Source organism: Olea europaea, chromosome 6 (assembly GCF_002742605.1).
Source record: "Olea europaea var. sylvestris chromosome 6, O_europaea_v1, whole genome shotgun sequence".
In the NCBI taxonomy this organism is placed as follows: domain Eukaryota; kingdom Viridiplantae; phylum Streptophyta; class Magnoliopsida; order Lamiales; family Oleaceae; genus Olea; species Olea europaea.
The window spans coordinates 12,647,032-12,666,502 of record NC_036242.1 but is presented as its reverse complement, the minus strand read 5'-3'; the positions used below and the strand labels follow the sequence as shown (position 1 = coordinate 12,666,502).

General features: G+C 35.8%; 1 protein-coding gene and 1 long non-coding RNA gene across 2 annotated transcripts; both read left to right on the top strand.

The window, feature by feature from the left end:
* Nucleotides 1–487: 487 nt before the first annotated feature.
* Nucleotides 488–6,560, top strand: LOC111395877. Its single transcript, XR_002702883.1, has 3 exons — nucleotides 488–872; nucleotides 5,087–5,258; nucleotides 5,950–6,560. It is a non-coding gene; the product is annotated as an uncharacterized LOC111395877 (long non-coding RNA).
* A 2,201-nt stretch (nucleotides 6,561–8,761) lies between these two features.
* LOC111395876 (aspartic proteinase NANA, chloroplast-like) lies at nucleotides 8,762–11,411 on the top strand. The gene is made up of 2 exons (XM_023022077.1): nucleotides 8,762–9,624; nucleotides 10,475–11,411. The coding sequence occupies exons 1-2, from the start codon at nucleotides 8,957–8,959 to the stop codon at nucleotides 11,298–11,300; spliced, it is 1,494 nt and encodes a 497-aa protein (XP_022877845.1). The 5' UTR covers nucleotides 8,762–8,956; the 3' UTR covers nucleotides 11,301–11,411.
* The last annotated feature ends 8,060 nt before the right edge of the window (nucleotides 11,412–19,471 follow it).

Genomic DNA, 19,471 nt, shown 5'->3' with positions numbered 1-19,471 from the left:
AACTTATATGTTAACTTATGTTAAATATATTATTATAATATCGATAGGTAAACCGCGGATTAAAATTGAACTAAATCGCAAATTATGGTTTTGTTTGGTTTGGTTCGAAAAATAAAATGGTTTGATTTGATTTGAAAAAATTTCAAATCGCATAAAATGATTTGAATTGAAAATATAGTACAAATCGTCCAAGTCCAACCGCGGTCACCCCTATCCTAACTTATCAAAATTACTCTTGACAAAATTTCACACCATCTTTCATATCTCACACATTTAGGTTCTATTTGGTACACATTAATGTAATAATGAGAATGAAAAATATAATCGTAACAGACTTCACACAACGGATAGAAAGTAAAAAATGATGGTTTGATGTGTTAGATAACGATCATATTTTTCATTTTAATCAACGAACAATAGAAAATAAACGGGGGAGTAATCCAACAATTATAATCTCGTCAAATTACACCCCGGTCAAAAATATCGTCAAAGTACATGTACAAAAAGTTAATTGAACTCTCGAAAAGCGTTTCTGTAATGTTGCAACTTAACGATAATCGGTACAAAAGCGGCGACAGGAACAGAGATGGCGGCAAATTTCGCCCCGCTCGCACTGCTACCAGCGATCGCCGGCGGCGATCTGACTTATGCCCAGGGCGAGGGAAGGTTTTCCACCGTCCCCGTCCTCAATTACTAGGAAGATCTCTAAATCTCTCGCTCCCTCAACAAGTTACTTCTGTTTCTTCATCTCCCCAAGAATATATAGACGATTGAAATTGCATACCTGAGTGCTTAGAGAGTGGGTACTGGCGACAAAGAAGATGGTATCGCTGAAGTAGTTATTGCTCAGGAAGCGGCTTGTTGAACTCCAGGTACCCCTACTTTGTCGATGCTTTAAGCTATATATTCTTATTTTCAGGTCTTAAAAACCACACTTTTAGTTCCTTATCTCGACCTATCACAAGATAATTGTTATTTGTCGCAAATTTTTTTTGATTCAATATTAGTTTTCTTATTAAATTATCAAATGGACTAGCATTACGGGCTGCTTGGGATCCGTATGTAATTTCTTACTTAATGCACCTATCACAGAGAATTTCCTAGTTTATGTCTTGTTTAATCTTGGTAACAAATGGAAACTTGCTTGAGGAATAATGAAATAATGACTTCTGAGGGTCTTTACATGGGGATCACCAATGTGCTAAACTAATTGGAGAGGCTTCCTCTCCTACATTCACCCATTGCATTTATATTTTCTATTGTTTATGTTATCCCTTTTGCATTTTATCAGATACCTTTGGAGGCCGTGAACTAGACCACAGTTAAGTAGTTTGTATATTCAAAATTCAAATGCATGATGATATTATTCATGATTTCAATGCCTATTGAGATAAAAACTCAAATCTCCACTTTCCACATGACTCCATGTTGGATCCATGCTGTGGTATTTAGAGAAATGACTTCCCCTCCGTTTAAGTCAATTGCACGACCATAGATCACCACCATACTTGCTTTCTTTTTGCTAGGCCTATTCTGTGGTGCTCCAGTGGGACTTGAAGCATGTATCCTGTCATGGCCTCGCAGGCCTGGAGCACGACAGATGGCAATCTATAGAATTGTAAATGCCTCCTACAGTTCTTGTCTGTTTGACGCTAACTCGGGCTTGGGGGGGTCAAGAATTAAGTAGGGGAGGGAAGGGATTGTGAAATCTCTTCACCACAGTGGGGATGTGAAAGTGTGATATACTGACCTGTTTATAAACCATGTAGCATGGTGATTGTAGTTAATTCCTCTCCATTTCTCGCATTTGCAACAACTTAATGAACACGGGACTATGGTTCTCAGTTATGAAATTTGTGATGTGAGCACTTGGTAGGACCTCATCGTAAATTATTACTTCACTTGCAGATGGAAATGATTAGGCTTGTATACAAGTGATGTTATAAACTAATGGCATTTGTCGTGCCTTTTCATCAATTTAGCGGGAATGCTTATATTTATGTTTTTGATTTAATAATGTAAGGAATAAGCTCTGCACGGACAATTTTCATCAGAAAGAAACTATGCAAGGCATATTCCCCTCTCCCAATACCTTACTTCTATGTTTTTTCGGTGGTCACGATTCAATTTTTGAGGTCACATCATTTATTGGTGACAAGTTATAGGTCACATATTATTTATTGATGACAAATTATCCAATTTATTCAAATAATTGGTCACAAATCAACCAATTTGTTACAATCAACCAAATTATTGATCTCAAACACCCCTGCCTCATACCATCAACCCACAAATTGGTCACATATTATTTATTGGTCACAAATCAACTAATTTGTCATAGTCAACCAAATTATTGATCTCAAACACCCCTGCCTCATACCATCAACCCACAAATTGGTCACATATTATTTATTGGTTACAAATCAACTAATTTGTCACAGTCAACCAAATTATTGATCTCAAACACCCCTGCCCCATGCCATCAACCCACAACCACCACCATTGCCAACATCACCACCACCTTATTATCACAGCCAACATCACAACCACCACCACCCAAACACCACTAAAAAATCAGATCTAAAATTATCCATTATCTCTACGACCACCACTAACATCAACATCACCACCACCACCACCACCACCGCAATGGCAAAAACACCACACAGTGCATCGCACACCCCCAAAACTTCGATTAAGTAAATCAGAGGAAAAAACCAACCCAAACCCCAAAAAATATCGTCGCTATATCCTAACTTCACCCATCACACCACTGCCACTAGCATCACTGCACACACCACAACACACAGAGATCGCCACCGCACATATCCACACACACCACAGCATACACATATCACCACCACACACCACAGGTCACTGCACTACCACAGAATTACACCCTTTTTTTTGTCAAACACCGTGATCAACAATCACCAAGAAGTAGCGGCGCTCGTCATTGCTTATAATAGACTCATCATACATCTTCTTAATAGATTTGTAGCAGCGATGTCTGCTTCAGAGTGACGAGACCAGCGGCTTCGCATTGGCTCTGACTACTTCAGAGCGATGCCGCTGCGGTGGTGGCGTCTTGAGCGTTGTGTCGCAGTGCCAATAGTATATCTGGCGGTGATGTGTGATAAAGAGAGAATGGAGGGATATAGAGAGAGACAAGGGAAATAATAGAGAGAGAAATGATAGGAATTTTTTCTTTTCTTTTTTGGGAGCAAAAACCTAGTATTTCATTAATTCAAGTTGCCACAAACTATAGACGACACAAACCAAGGAATACATTCAATCCAAACTCTAATTCCAAGATAAATGACATCATAAGATGCAATGAAGTGTGCTACCTTATTCCCCTTGCAAGTAACATTACAACGCGAACCACAAATCGTATCTTTAAACATGGATAAATTTTAAATAAAATAGAGGGGTTTGGAGGACAGGAAAATCAGATCTGAGGATTGAACGACCCGTTGTGAGTCACTCTCCACCAGGGCCACTTGGAATCCATAGCTTTATGCAAAAATAAGTCTATCTAACTGCTATAGCCTCGGCATCTTCAACAGAAAGGTCCCAAACTTCATGTTTCACTTGGACACCCATAACCACTCCAGCATTGTCTCTCCAATAACAGCCCCAGTGGTGATAAAACTCACCCCACTGATCACAGCCGCGTTGGTGTCTTCAATAAATCAGTTCATGAAAGAAAAATGTACCAGTGCACTGAGTGATATAAATTTCTATTCTAACAGTTTTAGGCAGGTGCATGCCATTACCACCTGCTACATACTATCTAGCCCCTATTTGGCCCCCATTTTCTAAAATTCACTTTCTCGTAAAACTCATTTTGTACGATACATTCCATGGAACTCGCAACTTTTATCAACTTTTCAACAACATTTCGTCAAATTTTATCAAAATCTACTAAAAATCTTATTTTTGGCTAAATCAAACAGGGGCCTAATTAATGACTGGAAATTTTTGAGCTATTTAGTAGGAAAATCAGAAAGAATGCTGTGCTGAGGAAAAGCTTAATTGTCTCTTCTTCATTATAGAACTATGAAAGTTTCCATTTTAGTTTGTCCATATCAGGTTGCTTTAATGCAGCAGTTGTGAATTGACCTTGTGTCATTCACATCCCTATCTTGTCTCTACCTCAGAATAAATTTCTACGCTTGGAGATTATTGAACGAAATATTCTCCCTTGACATAGGATGCTGAATGAAATTGTTGATCAATGCCGGACAATTTTAACACATTATTTGACAGAATGCCGCATGGCATTCTATTATTTGCCAGTTTGAAAAACATAACAAATTTTGCACTAATGAAAACCTAGTAACACCCTTGTCAAAGGGGTGGGCACCAAATTCTGGCTAAAAAGCTTAATTCATTGTTGATCCACGTGTTATTCATGCTTTTGTCCTTGTCTGTTGGAGTTGGCATCTCTTCCATCTAATTTGATGATTTAGCCTCCAGTCACCCTAAATTTCTCTAATACCTTGGTTGCCTTTAAGTACTGGTCCTTTTAGATGTCTCCTCATTCGTATTATGTTTTTTTTTTTTTTTTTTTTTTGGCAAAAAATATTTTCTATTCTAACGGGAACCACAATGGTGATGTTCCATATTTTTTATAATATTTGGAATGGTATTTTAATTTTATATTAAAATTTTAAATATTATTATCAAATTTTAAATATTTTCTTTTTATATCGCTGTGTTCTTCAGTTTTGGTGATGGGCTGATGGTGAAAATTTGTTAAATTGCAGATGTTGAATAACCATGGAAGAAAAAGATTCATAGAAAATTGTACATTAGTGAACTTCAGATTTTCCATAATTGCTACATGTTGTGACTTTTATGATAAGTCAATTTGTTGAAAAATATATACGTTATTAATGGTTTGAAATCAAGAGTTGAGGTATACAGAATATTCTCTCAAGTCGCCTCTGCAAGACTAATATATAGTTCAAAAAAAGAGAGATCCTCCAGAGAGTTTAAATATTACTTGCTGCCTAGTATGCTAATTGTGTTGTCGCCTTATCGGAGCTAATGTTGATACAATGCCTTTTTTTTTTTGCAGACAGATGATAGAACTTTGGGACTTTAACATGATAAATGGGAATTGTTTCACGTGTTGAATTGCAGCTATCTCGCAAATCTTCAGCAACATTTGAAAGCTATGATGCATCGACATAGACACGTGTGTCCGACATGATATGTGTCGGATACGTCGACACGCGATTTTTCAAAAAGTCATGTTGATTAAATTTTTTAAAATTCTTCATTTATATTGTGTAAATTTAGTTATATACTTGTTATTAATTATTCTTGTTGTAATTTTTTTAACATGAGTACATATTTGTTACTCATTGATAATTTTGAGTTAAAATATATAATATTTTTAATAAAAAGGGAAAAGGGAATTTATGGTAGAGTGTTCGAGGAATGTCGATATCGACACGTGTTGGTTTCAGACACAGACACACTACCTTAGTTGAAATATCCGTGTTACATAGTTTGAAAGCCTCCCTCAAGAGGCTTTAATGCAACCATCTCTACCTTCTGATAAATAAATTAATAAGTTTTGCTTGCACCTTATTGCTTTTTCTCTTGTAAATGGCAAGAACTTCCATCTCCATGCTACAATACAAGATTGTTCTATTATTTTCATATTATTGTCAGTGCTGGCTGCTTAGACATCTTGGGTTTTCTTATTTCATTAGGTCTAAAAATAATAATAATAAATAAAAATAGTAGTTTCATATATTAACATTAAAATTTTGACTTGGAAGAAACTGAGGTCATTGATTCATAATTTGTTATTCTTTAACCAATGAAAATGTTATCAAATTTCCCGGTTCTCCGTGTCGCATTAGTTCAATTGATATTTGATTACATTCTAGACTTTGAATGCCATTTCTGAAACATCTATGTCACTTGCAGAAGTTCTCTGGAATTCCTTGAATGGGAAGGAGCTATGTTTGTCGGCACGGGATACATTAAATTAAAGAGTTCGTGCAATGTACAAACATGTCATCAACAACGAGGGCAACTCCCAAAAGAAGGTTGGTACTTGAACATTTATTAGTGTATGCATCATATATTCATGTATGCATATATCTGTGAAGATTGATGTAATAAACATAATGATGTTGTTTGTTCCCAAGAATTGATTATGAGAAGATGCTAAACAATTCCCTTGTACCACCAATGTCCATCCAGCGGAAAATTCATTATTTTTTATTTAGTATTAATTGGAGTGTCACCACGTCTTCATAATTTGATGTGAAGAGTCACTGTTCACTATAAGAAAATGTCCAACGAACTTTATGAGAAGGTAGAATATTGGGGTTCTAATGGCGGAAGAAGGGGGTTGTGCTGGGGTCAAATTTATCACGTTGCTAGCTGTTATACTTACTCTTTCTTAGACTTGAATATCAAGCTTAAATCACATGTATTGCAGTAGAATTTGAACGGTAAGATATTTGAACCCATTTTATATTCAATTAGAGCCTGTTTGAACCACATTATAATGAGAATGAGAATGAGAAATAAAGTCGTTATGGGCCCCACACCAGAGATAGAAATTCAAAAATGGTGGCTTGATGTGATGGATAACGGTCATATTTTTCATTTTAATGAGGTAAAAATGTGGCTCAAACATGGGCTTACTTCTTAATCATTCATATGGTCCGAAAACTTAGTCCGATCAAATGAAAGTCCCAGATTCAATTTTGACCACCATTGAGTTGAAGCAAATCTCATTACACATTGAATAGTATTGAACGAACAGGGGAAAAAAAAAGGATGATTTGGCAGCCTGTGATTGAGAGTTTTTATGTTTCTTTTTTTTTTTTTTTAATGAAAATCTGTCATGTGTTGTCTGAACAAATGTGTTCAAATTTCTGTGAAACTTAAACTTTTTGTGACTCATCAATTTGGTCAATAAATACAAGATGTGCAGTATAGGCCCATACTATATGAAATGTGATGGTATAACATTTGTAAGTTGTAACACAGCTCATCAATGAGATTTTCCATGTGATTTTCGACCCTTTCTATTCTTTGCCATCTTGTTTGTTTGACTATATTTTCTTTGACCTTGATTAACCACTTTGCTTGTAGTTGCAATACAAATTCACAATAAATTTATTTATTTATTTTATTAGAAAAAAAAATCTTCCATATTTAATTATTATATGTTGTGTTTACTTGTGGTTCTTGAATTCTGCAGCAAACAGCAATAAAAAAATATCTTCAATCAAGCTATTTTCCCTGAATGACCAAGTTGTGTCACATCAATAAATTTAGAAAAACCTTTATTCAACTACGTAATGGGTGTTATTATTTCTTTGCTCGGGAAAGAAACATTATTTGACACAATTTCGTTGTATTCGGAACTTCATCGATTGAGCTAGTAACATCCCTTTTGGGGGATTGGAGAACTCATATTGTCCACTTTCTTTAATTAAAATCGAATGAAATCTCATCTTGTGGGGATAGTTTCATTTCGATTAAATTAATAGAATAGATTGTCGAAATTCACTAGAACTTATTGAAGGTAGAAGAATATCAATTTCCACGCGTTTAAGAGTTTCTTGCCAAGTTGGTGAAGAAATTGAATTACTTTAAAGTAGACAACTAAACATAGTCAAATCTCAGCTGTTAATTATTTGAACCCGACCCAGTTTGTATATGCGTGCAACAAAATGGAGCTTCAGCTAATATAATCCTATTTTGAGCGCATTCGGAGACATTCCTCACCTCCCATCATTTCGAAATTCATTATTATATAATAAATACTATTAGTCTCGTCACGAGCAACTTATATTCATTTTTCTACCAAATGTCTACTCTTGTAAAGTCGACAACCACATATACGTCGAAATATATATATATTTTTTTGTGTAGAAGAACTCTATCATTGAACCTAATCCCTGGCGCATGGGCGGAATTTTTTTCCCTCATGACAACTTTTTGCTGCTGTCAAATTCATTCATAGAGCAATCCACTCGTTTATTAATGATTGAAACTAAAGAGGGTTGAATTTCAGATCAAACACCTCGTGAACACATTACACATACATACAGTATATATACGTACACACGTGAGAGAGAGAGAGAGAGAGAGAATTTGTGTGAAATCAACCGTCCATCACCATGACAGCCCACAATCAATAAAACTGCTATATATATGAATAGAGTAATGCTATTAGTAGTGAAAACTGTCAGTAGTCGTCCTATGTGACATACACTTGGCGATTTGGTATTTGATATATAGATATAGTAGTTATTATTTGAATTATACATCAAATGAAAAATTTTCAAGTGTACGTCACATAAAGCGACTGTTGGTAGTCTTCACTACAAATAACATTATTTATATGAATAATACTCCTTGTATACTCTCTGTTGTATATGGAGTTTGACATTACTTGCAAATTCAAAAATGAAAGGAAGGGAAAGTGTTTTTCATCTTAAAACTGGTTATTTGTGCTGCAATAAGTGGCACAATGTCAAATTTAATGTCAACAAAAATGTACATATAGCAATATTGTATATATAGACACACATATACATGACACTGACACAGACACAGCGATAAAACCATCAAAGATATCAATATTAGAAAAAATTCTATTTTATATAATTGATTCATCATTTAACAGCGCACAGTAAATTGGACTCTTCCCAAATCTTAAATTTATTAGCCTCCCTTTTCCTTGTCATATAAATACATCTGTCGTTTCCGGGGGATTTGACCCCACCCCACTCCACCCTTTAAAAGATAGCTGAAATTTTTGCTTCTACTCTTAAAACGTCCCCATTAGCTGAAAAAATTGCTTCTACTCTTTTCTTATCATCCCCATCTTAACAATCCTTTCTTTTGATTTTTGCTTTAAGTTTCCTGCATTTTTTCTAGGTTATTTATACTTATCTTGACTTCCGAAATGAGCAGTATTATGAATATGAAAATGTATAGACAGCAGCAGAGGGTTTTCTTTCTCTATATCTTCTTATTCTGGGTGGTCATTTTCTTGGCCGAGTGTTCATATGGTCATGGGGAATCAGTTGGAACAAAACTGGAGTTGATTCACAGGCACCATTTGCAGCCTATGACTCAATTTGAGCGTCTCAAGCAGTTACTTCATAGTGATACAGTTCGCCAGCGTTCGATCTCTGAGAAGTTACAGTTGCGAAAGAGCACTGGCAGAAGGCAAATTCGGGAGAGTCCTAATGCCAAATATTATAATTCAGCCTGTATCAATAGCAGCAGAAAGGCTAAAAATGGCCATGTTTCCGGGGAAATGACAATGTACTCAGGGGCTGATTTTGGGACAGGTCAATACTTTGTGTCTTTTAAGGTTGGATCCCCAGCACAAAGATTCATGCTGATTGCTGATACTGGGAGTGACTTGACTTGGATGAACTGTCAGTACAGGTGCCATGGGGCTAAGTGTAGGAAGAAATCTCGAAAACGGAGAGTTTTTCGGGCCACTCATTCTTCGTCTTTCCATACTGTGCCTTGTTCATCAAAAATGTGCAAGATTGAGCTTGCAAGTCTCTTCTCTCTTGCCAGATGCCCTTCACCCTATACTCCTTGCGCCTATGATTACAGGTAGATATGCATTTGCTTCTTTTGTTTTTGTCTTTTTGTTTTCTGGGATGTTCGGGATTGGATTACTCCACTTAATAGCTTATTAACTTATTGGTCAAAACACGAGGTCACAACTGACCTTCGGGATACGATCTCAGTTTCGTAAAGACTAATCATGTGCACAAGCACATTTGGCCAAGCTTAAAAAGTAAAAGTTACTTTTAAGCTCTTTTGTTGGCAAACATGAATATAAAAGTGACTCTTTTTACTAACAAAACTTAATAGCATCTTTAGCTTTTAAGCTTAATCAAACATGGTTATAACTTGGTGTGTAACATTTTAAATAGCTGGGCAGTAGTCATATACTGCATCAGCAATACTGTTATCTGGTTAAGCCATTATAGCTCTTACCTACATCTAACATGGGCAGTTAAATGACAGTTATTGCGAAGTAGATTTGGTTCACATGATTTGTACCTATGCATCTGTGCAAGGGCTTGTTTGGTCGGGGTTAGATCAACTTCCTTAATTACCCCATACCATAGTCGTGAAGTCGATTTTGAAACGAAGGACGATGGATTCACATATTTCGGATGGTTAAAGAACATCCTTGTCCTTGATCAGTACACAAATTAATGTCTAGACCAGCAAGCCAACTATATATCTTCCAACTAGTAGACAACAATGCTGGAAAAAGTGGATGTACTTAATTCGCGTAAATCTTGACATGAGATAATTCTCCCGATCCGTTTTGGACGTTCTTAAATAAGCACCGTTAAGAATCATCTATATTCCTTGAATGACATTAACTACGAATTTTAACTCAGAATCTAATTCTGTATCTTTCTTTAACTATGGTTCAAAAAATTAGGTACTCAGATGGATCAGCTGCACTCGGAATCTTTTCTAGTGAAACGGTAACATTTGGCCTGACGAATGGTACAAAGGCGAGAATTCACAACGTCCTGGTCGGATGCAGTGAGTCTACGACTGGCCGAAGTTTCCAGGGGGCAGATGGTGTTATGGGGCTAGGTTATAGCAAACACTCCTTTGCGCTCAAAGCTGCTCAGAAATTCGGTGGCAAGTTCTCCTACTGTTTAGTTGATCATTTAAGCCCCCAAAATCTGTCGAGTTATCTCATATTCGGATCCCACAAAAGTGAAGATTCTATTACATCACTCGACAAAATGCAACATACAGAACTTGTCCTAGGTGTCACCAGTTCGTTCTATGCTGTAAATATAAAGGGCATTTCTATTGGAAACATGATGCTAGAAATCCCGGCTAAGGTGTGGAATGTGAATGGTTTAGGAGGGACAATTCTTGATTCGGGTTCAAGTCTAACTTTCTTGACACAACCTGCTTATCAGCCAGTAATGGCTGCCTTGAAACTGTCCTTAATAAGTTTTACAAGACTAAAACTCGATATTCCACAGCTTGAATTCTGCTTTAATTCGACCGGGTTCAATGAATCTTTGGTGCCAAGATTGGTGTTTCATTTTGCAGATGGAGCAAGATTTGTACCACCAGTAAAAAGCTATGTAATTGATGTGGCTCCAAGGGCGAAGTGCCTGGGGTTTGTGCCCACAGCTTGGCCTGGTGCATCTGTAATTGGCAATATTATGCAACAAAATCACATATGGGAATTCGACCTTACAAATAAAAGATTGAGTTTTGGTAGCTCCTCCTGCACCTAGATTGATTTATTCACCCAAATTTGTATTCCAAGAAAGAAATTTCTTGGCTTTGTAATTTACATTCCCCTCTCATTCAATGCACACATTAAGAAGCATACATATTATTTGCAATTATGTGTCTATTTCTCATGGTTATTTGGAATTTTACTTGAACTAAAGATATAGAGTAATGCTGTTTAGCATAACTGGTACTCAGCACCAGTTTGGGTGACATCTTTTATGTCATTAAATCATAAGTTAAATTAACTATAAGAATTATGGCTAATTAAATAGGACTTATGAGATGCTACATCTAAATTAGTGTTCAACATCATTGGTGCAAGATAGTACTACTCAAAAATATATAAAAATGAAGATTACCATAGAAGTGGTGAAAGTACATGCATTTATTCTTCATTAGCAAACTTAGTCCTGTGAATTCACAAGATGAAAAAGTATGGACCCCAGTTGATTGCCCAAGATTTTTGGATGACTATCATAGGCGATTGTGGCCATTGGCATGGTTGACAAGTTGAGTCATGACAGAGTCTGCGATCCTTAATGATCCCGAGTAAGATACAAATAGACTACGGTTTAAGAATAATTTCATTTGTACGGAAAATTGTTTCACAGAATTTTGTTAGAATTCTCACGTGTGTGGAACCCATGTTGTGATAAAACAATGCCAAAAATTCTCCCACTCACCCCCTGTTGTGTCTATTATGTATGACTTTTGTGTGTGCAGTTTCTGTAAACACAGCAAGCTCCACGGTTTAAGGGGGCAAGAGGATTTGCTAGTAACGGAAATTGTTGGAATAATGCGAGCAAAATTCAACATCAGCAAAATGTGAAGCAAATTATAGATTATAATGAAATTGAGCTACTCTTAACGGAAACGGATTCTTATTTCTCACAATTTCATCTATAGCCCTAATGGAATTGTTACCGACAAATAATGTTGTATTGAGGCCAATCATTCTTGTATGACAGTATGAAAGATGACTATCATAGGCGATTGTGGCCATTGGCATACTATGTAAGCAATCTTGTTTTCTATCACAACAATAGTTGCCACGATTCGTCGAAAAACATATTTGAACAAATGAACTGTACAATACACGACAATTAAAATTTTAATTTCTTTTATTTTTTATTAAATATTTATTACCATTGAGCATTTGGGAGATATTTTTCAAGAAAAATTAATATTTTTTTTAGAGAGTGGGTAGTTAAAATTAGATAAAAATTATAAGCATCATGGAATATATAGTTGAAATTATTTTGAGGAAAAGAATGATTTAAAAAAAAAAATCTCTATCAAACAGGCCAGAGTTTTATCTTAAAATATTAATTTTGTTAAGAAAAGTAGTCAAAGTTCTTACTTGTTCGTTAGTATTTTTATTAATCATGTTATATGTACAATACTTGTTGACAGTATTTGTTGACAATCATTATTACATTCATTCATTTTAAAAATAATTTTTTAAATCGACTGTCCTGATCTTGCCACATCATACATTGTCAAGAAACTTTGTCAACTATGATTATACGAGTAGATTAATTCGTATTTTCATAGAGCAATGTTGTTTATTACATTATTGATAATTAGCAACCTACGAGGCAGTGTGATAAGATGTTGATCAATAACATTGCATTATTCTTTTTTATACTTGACTGACGCCCACCTCAAGATGACATCTCATTTAAGCATACCTATCATGAATTCAAATGATCGTTTTAATTTTAAATTTATTAAATTACTTATTTATATTTAATGAACTCTAATATCATATTAAATTTTGAATTTTCTATATAAAAATAGTTAATAAATAAGAAGAGCAACACGAGCACTTTTAATAAAAAGAAAATAATTAGGCATGTTGGGTAGTGATTATGAGAATCAATATTTTGATCGTTAAAAAGAAAAATGGGTTCTATCTATGAGTGAAGAAGTAAAAAATGACGACTGACTTAGAGAAGTAATAGTCAACAAATTGATTTTTTTGAGTGAAAAATTAGAATCAAGTGGGGCCAATACCATGATATCCAATTGAAATTTTCTTAAAGTTATTGGGTCCCAATAAATCCATCAATCATGCAATCATCAAACCCCCTTCGTTGAAATATTGACGAATAGAATTATTATAATTAATAATTATCATATCACAAAATAATTCCAAACATTATGAACCTCAACAAAGTTCTAACTTTCCATATTATATTGAAGTTTACAGGTTTGGGCACTAGTGGACTTAGAACTTAGCGATTATTTTTACAAGTTGAAGAGAGAACCAAAAATAATCTTAAGCACGTGGAGTTGTTTGAGTTTTGCATGAATTAAGCCACTCATTCCGCCATCCGCGGTTCCAACTAATTCTTGTTACCTAATACATCCTAACACAAATAAGTTATAGCCACACTGCTGAATGAAAAATATTATATCCTAAGGCCCATGGTTAAGGTCGAGAATTACCTAACACTACGATAGCAAAATATTAGTTTTAAAATTACATAGTAGAAAGAAGGCAAATCAACTTTTCTATTGTTGGGTAGGATTTTTTCCACCTGTAAAGTTGAATTCTCTTGTTTGCTTGTCAGAGGCGGCTCAATTAATTTAGCCCTCATCTATCCCCGAAAGGCCTATTTGACTTCCCAAATATTATCCTATCTCTTTTTCATTAGCGGTTCTAAGGCTATGACATCCTAAGGTGATGCTAAATGGAGTGGATCATATCAACATCCATGAATGATAAATCATAGATTGGACCGTCAAATCGAAAAAATTGAGTGCTATCATATAGTTTTGTATCGGACAAATTCATGAATTGGAGATAAGCGGACGCGAACCGCTAACATTCGCCACAAGGTAAATCATCGCCTCTCAGGCTCCCGACTAATTCTACCATAGAGGTCGATGATAGACAACAATTCTCCCCCAAACATAGCTTACAACTTTCAATTCCACAAAAAACAGAGGAATCTTGTGTTACAATAGAATTCGGACCTGTGTGACATAGATAATGAATAAAAATGAGTTAATATCATTCCATTTGTCATTACAAAAGTAATTAGTATTTTTGGCATTAAAAGGTAAAATTCAGAAAATGTTACAAAATTTATATTAACTGAATTTAATACAAGTTCAAGACACATAAGGGCTCTAACCATATTTCTACTTGTGATCAATTCGTAGATACTGATGGAAAATAAATAGCACTCAAAACAATGGATTCGGAGATTTTCGAATAGGGTAATCTTTTGAACTGCTGCTAAATCCATGGGCAGGCAATATTGACTGAAAATTGTAGCTTTCAAAAATTCATACCAATCGATCGAATCATTCAACTTTTGATGATCCAAAATGGGTTTTTTTCCGCTCTCTTTTGGATTCATTAAGAAAATGGATTTCTTTTTGAGTTCTATCCTATTAATTGATAATAAAATTGACCCCTGTGAATTGCGTGAAAGTAGGATACTCCAAATTTTGGGGTCAAAGAGTTTTAGAAAACATTCTTGATGGAAAAAATGTGAATGAAAGATCATAGTTAATTGAATTGGGCCCATGAAAGATCTCAATTCCAGTGATGGTTTCATTAGATATCTTACAACTAAAATCCCTCTTTTTTTTTCGATCCAGTTCCTCCATCATTGCGAACCCCAGTTAGATTCAGGCATGCTACACTTTTTAGTTGTTAGGAGAACCCAAGTACTCTTTTTCAGATTTAGGAAACAACTCTCAGAGATCTATTTTATTTTTAGAAGATAAATGAGAAAGGAATTCAAATTAAAGGATTATAACATTCATTTTCGTTGATTTTATTTGAATGGAATTCTTAGTTTTAAAGATTTATGATTAACGAGCTATAGCAATTGCACCTATTAAAGTGACTAAGAGAATTATTAAAATTAGTTCAAGGCACATTAGCATGATGTACTCTTTTTGGTCGAACCGGGGTTTGAAACCAAATCTCTCCTCAGGAGGATAGATGGGATAATTCGAGTGAAATTCAATGTAGATCCAACTTTAGATTCACTCGTGGGATCATGAAAGTCTAGTGACATCCTTTATCAATGCATGGACATATATCTCATGAGCAGAGGTTTAGGTTCGACCTCATTAGAAAAAGAAAATGAAGCATCTAACAATGCATCTTCACAAACTAAGAACTACGAGATCACCTAATGTGATCCAAAAAATGGCATCAAGCTAGTAAGTGTTCGAAGTATGTTGACAGGAGGACAAGGGCATGATCGAGACCAAATAGAGATGATAAAGCCGACCAATTACTTGTTCGAGCTATGGAGTACAAAAATGTTGGAGTTAAAAAGCCAAAGTCCAAGTTTGATGTTGGGGTTGAAGGCTAAGATAATTAGGAGCAAGTTGGTTCAAATGGCTGTAGTTGGAACTGGCAAGGACACTATACAGTCACATAGTGTCCCAAACCATGCTACAGCATGGTGAAGTGTGGAGATTTCACTGGGGGCAAATGTAACTTCTATGCGATAGCATAGAGTTATATTGTGCGGTCGCATAGAGTAAATTCGAGGCGAGAGTTTCATTTTTTCGTGACTTACCTTATTACACTAGAATTTTATTTTAATTGATCTTTTGTAATCTTTTAAGAGTTATTTTCCGTTTTAAATTAGTTTTTAGGGTTTAGTATAAATAGGATATTTTATATTTCATTATAATCAACTTTGATAATTGAGAGAATTTATAGAAGGGGCTGTTTGCTTCCACTTTTCTTGTTCTTCATTGAATAATCTAAATTTATCAAGAAATCACTTTTCTCACGATGTTCACAAATTTGGTTGAGATTCATTAATTGTGTGATCAAGAGGTCGGCAAATTCTTGTTTTTTGGTTGCTTGGTTCATAAGTTTTGAGTTAAATCCAAAACCTTGGTTATTGGCATTCTTGAGATCTGGTCTCAATCTCGTTGTGTGGGTTTCATAGCCACCGTTGCTACGTGGGTTCGCATAAGTTGATATCAGAGTTGGACTTCAAAATCGAGGTTATATCTTTCCTTTTTTTGTTAAGTATTTTGTTTTTGTTTTCCCGCGTTCTTCAGGTTTTTCGTTGTTTTTGAGTCTTTGATCAATAAAATAGTCATTAAATTTTCAAAAGATGTTTATGGGCTCATTTATTATCCAAATCAACTTTCGTTTGTTTTGCTGGTATCGTAGTCAATTTTCTATCAAAAGAAAAAAAAAGCTATTATTGTTTGAATTATTTTGGAGATTGCCATCATCCTACAATTTTTTGTTAAATCAAAATTGTTTCTGTCTAGTCCTATTCAACATTTGCAATCAATTCCCTTGAGTCTATCAATTCCCAAAGTCTCACTCACATCCGGTTGGATTCCGTAAGAATTATTCGAGATTTAGTTCGAATTTGTTCTTGAAGCATTTGATTGGAAGCATTGAGTGAAAAAATGCAGAGTGGTAAGGTCAATAGAGGGCAAAAGTAAAAAAATTGAGTGATACATGAGTGAAATACGTGAGGTGGAAATATTTAGATTTAGGAGTCTAACAAGGACGAATCAAATTTAGCAAGAAAGGCAATCAAATCAACATGTCTAACGATGTGATGCGGAGGTTTGAGAAGCTGTTTGTGAATATTGGGGATAAGATGGATTGATGTAAGGTTTGGATGGAAAGGCTATACACTACAGCTAATAATCTTCACAGGGGGCAGCGTGTAAAAGTACCCATTGCAAGAAGACAGGTTAGACAGAAACCTAGGATGGAGATACACGATGAGTATGGATATGGTAGTGATCTGGATGAGGAGGCATGAATGGAGGTTGAAATAGGAAGAATGATGAATATATGCGATATGATTAAAATACGGGTAGAAATAATAATGGAGACGAAGTAGATGGAGGCATGGGAGAAGAAGGTAGAATTGATCTTCGATTGCCACAATTATTTGGAGGAGAAGAAAGTAAAGATAGCAATCCTTAAGTTCATTGATTATGTAACAACTTGGTGAAATCAAGTGGTGACATCAAGGTGGAGGAATCGGGAGAGACCTATCAATACTTTGGGATGAGTTGAAAGCTATTATGTGGAAGAGGTTCGTGCCTAGTCAATATTATAGGGAACTTCATCAAAAGTTACAAATTATGTACTTGGGCTCGAGGAGTGTGGAGGACTACCACAAGGAGATTGAAATATTAATGATTAAGACAAATGCGGAGGAGGATAGGGAAGCCTCTATGGCTCAGTTTTTGAATGGTTTGAATAGGGATATTACTAATGTGGTGGAGTTGCAGCATTATATGGAGTTAGATGATATGCTACATGTGTCCATGAAGGTGGAGAGGCAGTTGAAGCGAAAGGGGACAGCAAGGTATCAATCGGGGCCTAATTCATCTTGGAAACCAAAGTGAGATGATGGTCGGATTGATGGAGCTGTTTCAAACAATAATACCGAACCACCAAGGGAAAATGATGAAATTGCTAGCAAGGTCACACCAAAAGCGGAACCACAACCATCCTGGAGTTGAGATATCAAATGTTTTAAGTGCTTGGGATCGGGGCACATCACTTCTCGGTGTCATATAAACGAGCCATGATCTTTAGTGCCAATGAGCAAGTAGTGAATGATGGAGATGGAGATGGGATGCCCGAACTAGAGGATGCTTGTAGTGGTAAAGTGGTAGAACATGCAGTAGAAGAGAAATCACTTGTGGTAATGCGTGCACTCAACACGCAGATCAAGGAGAATGAAGAAGAGTAGCGAGAGAACATCTTTCATACTAGATGCCTTGTGGAGAACAAGGTATGTAGTTTAATACTTGATGGAGTTTGTTGCATTAATATAGCTAGTACCGTGCTTGTTGAGAAGTTAGGTTTAATTACAACAAAACACCCTAAGCCTTACAAATTGCAATGGTTAGATGATTGTGGAGAGGTTAAGGTGAATAAGAGGGCAATAGTGAACCTTTCAATTGGGCGATATAAAGATGAGGTGTTGTGTGATGTTGTTCCTATGCATGCTAGGCATATTTTATTGGGTAAGCCGTGGCAATATGATAGGAAGTTAAAACATGATGTGTTTAGAAATAGGTACAGCTTTGACAAAGATGAGAAATCTATTACTCTTGTAACTTTAACACCCCAACACGTATATGAAGATCAAATGAAATTGAGAGGTGAGAAAGAAAGAAAGAGCAAAGAGAGGCAAAAGGAGAGCTCGAGAGAAAATAGCGAGGTTGCTAAATGGGAGAAAAACGGAGTAGAGCCACAAGAGAGAAAAGAAAGAGAGTCTGAGAAGAGAGAAAAATGTCAAGTGAGTTTTCAAAGAAAAGTGGGCCTGAGAGTGATTTGGTGAGGACTAACAAATCCCTTTCCAGTTTAAATATTTCTTTGATGCAAGAATGTGAAAATTTGTTGCATGAAAACTTTCTTAAAAGGATATCACCATTTCAATATCCAATTGATGCATTACTATTGGATAATTTCATGAGCATCGAAGAAGAATCATTCAACCATGACATTCCGGAGTACCAAAATCCCATACATAGGTTGGATAATGGTCTAGCAGATGGAATGCAAGAAATTGAGTTGTGTTCGTCCCAAGGTAGCAAATGGAAAAGGTGTAAGATATTCAAACCAGGAGATTGGGTTTGGATGCATAGGTGAAAGGGGCATGTTCGCTTGCGAAGAAGGTCAAAGTTACATCCGAGAAGAGATGGTCCATTCCATGGCTTTGCAAAGATTGAAAGCAATGGAGGCAATTGTGATCTTAAAGGTTTAGATTCGAGGATGAATCATTTTGAAAAAGAAGGGGATGATGTGATCCGAAAAAGGCATCAAGCTAGTAAGTGTTCCAAGTATGTTGAGGGGAGGCCAACAGCACGATCGAGACCAAATATGAATAATAAAGCTGGCCAATTACTTGTTTGAGCTATGGAGTTAACAAGACAAAATCCAAGTTTGATGTTGGGGTTGAAGGCTGAAATAATTAGGAAGAAGTTGGTTCAAGCGACTGAAGTTGGAATCGACAAGGACACTATGCGGTCACAGTGTCCCAAACCATGCTACAACATGGTGGAGTGCAGAGAATTCACTAGAGGCCAATGTAGCTTCTATATGACTGCATAGAGTAAATTCGAGGCGAGAGTTTCCTTTTTTAATGAGTTATCTTATTACACTATAATTTTATTTTAATTGATCTTTTGCAAT

Coding starts and splice junctions, on each gene's coding strand:
- LOC111395876 (XM_023022077.1), top strand. CDS start 8,957: ATGAGCAGTATTATGAATATGAAAATGTATAGACAGCAGCAGAGGGTT. Junction 9,625..10,474: donor CCTTGCGCCTATGATTACAG/GTAGATATGCAT, acceptor TCAAAAAATTAG/GTACTCAGATGGATCAGCTG.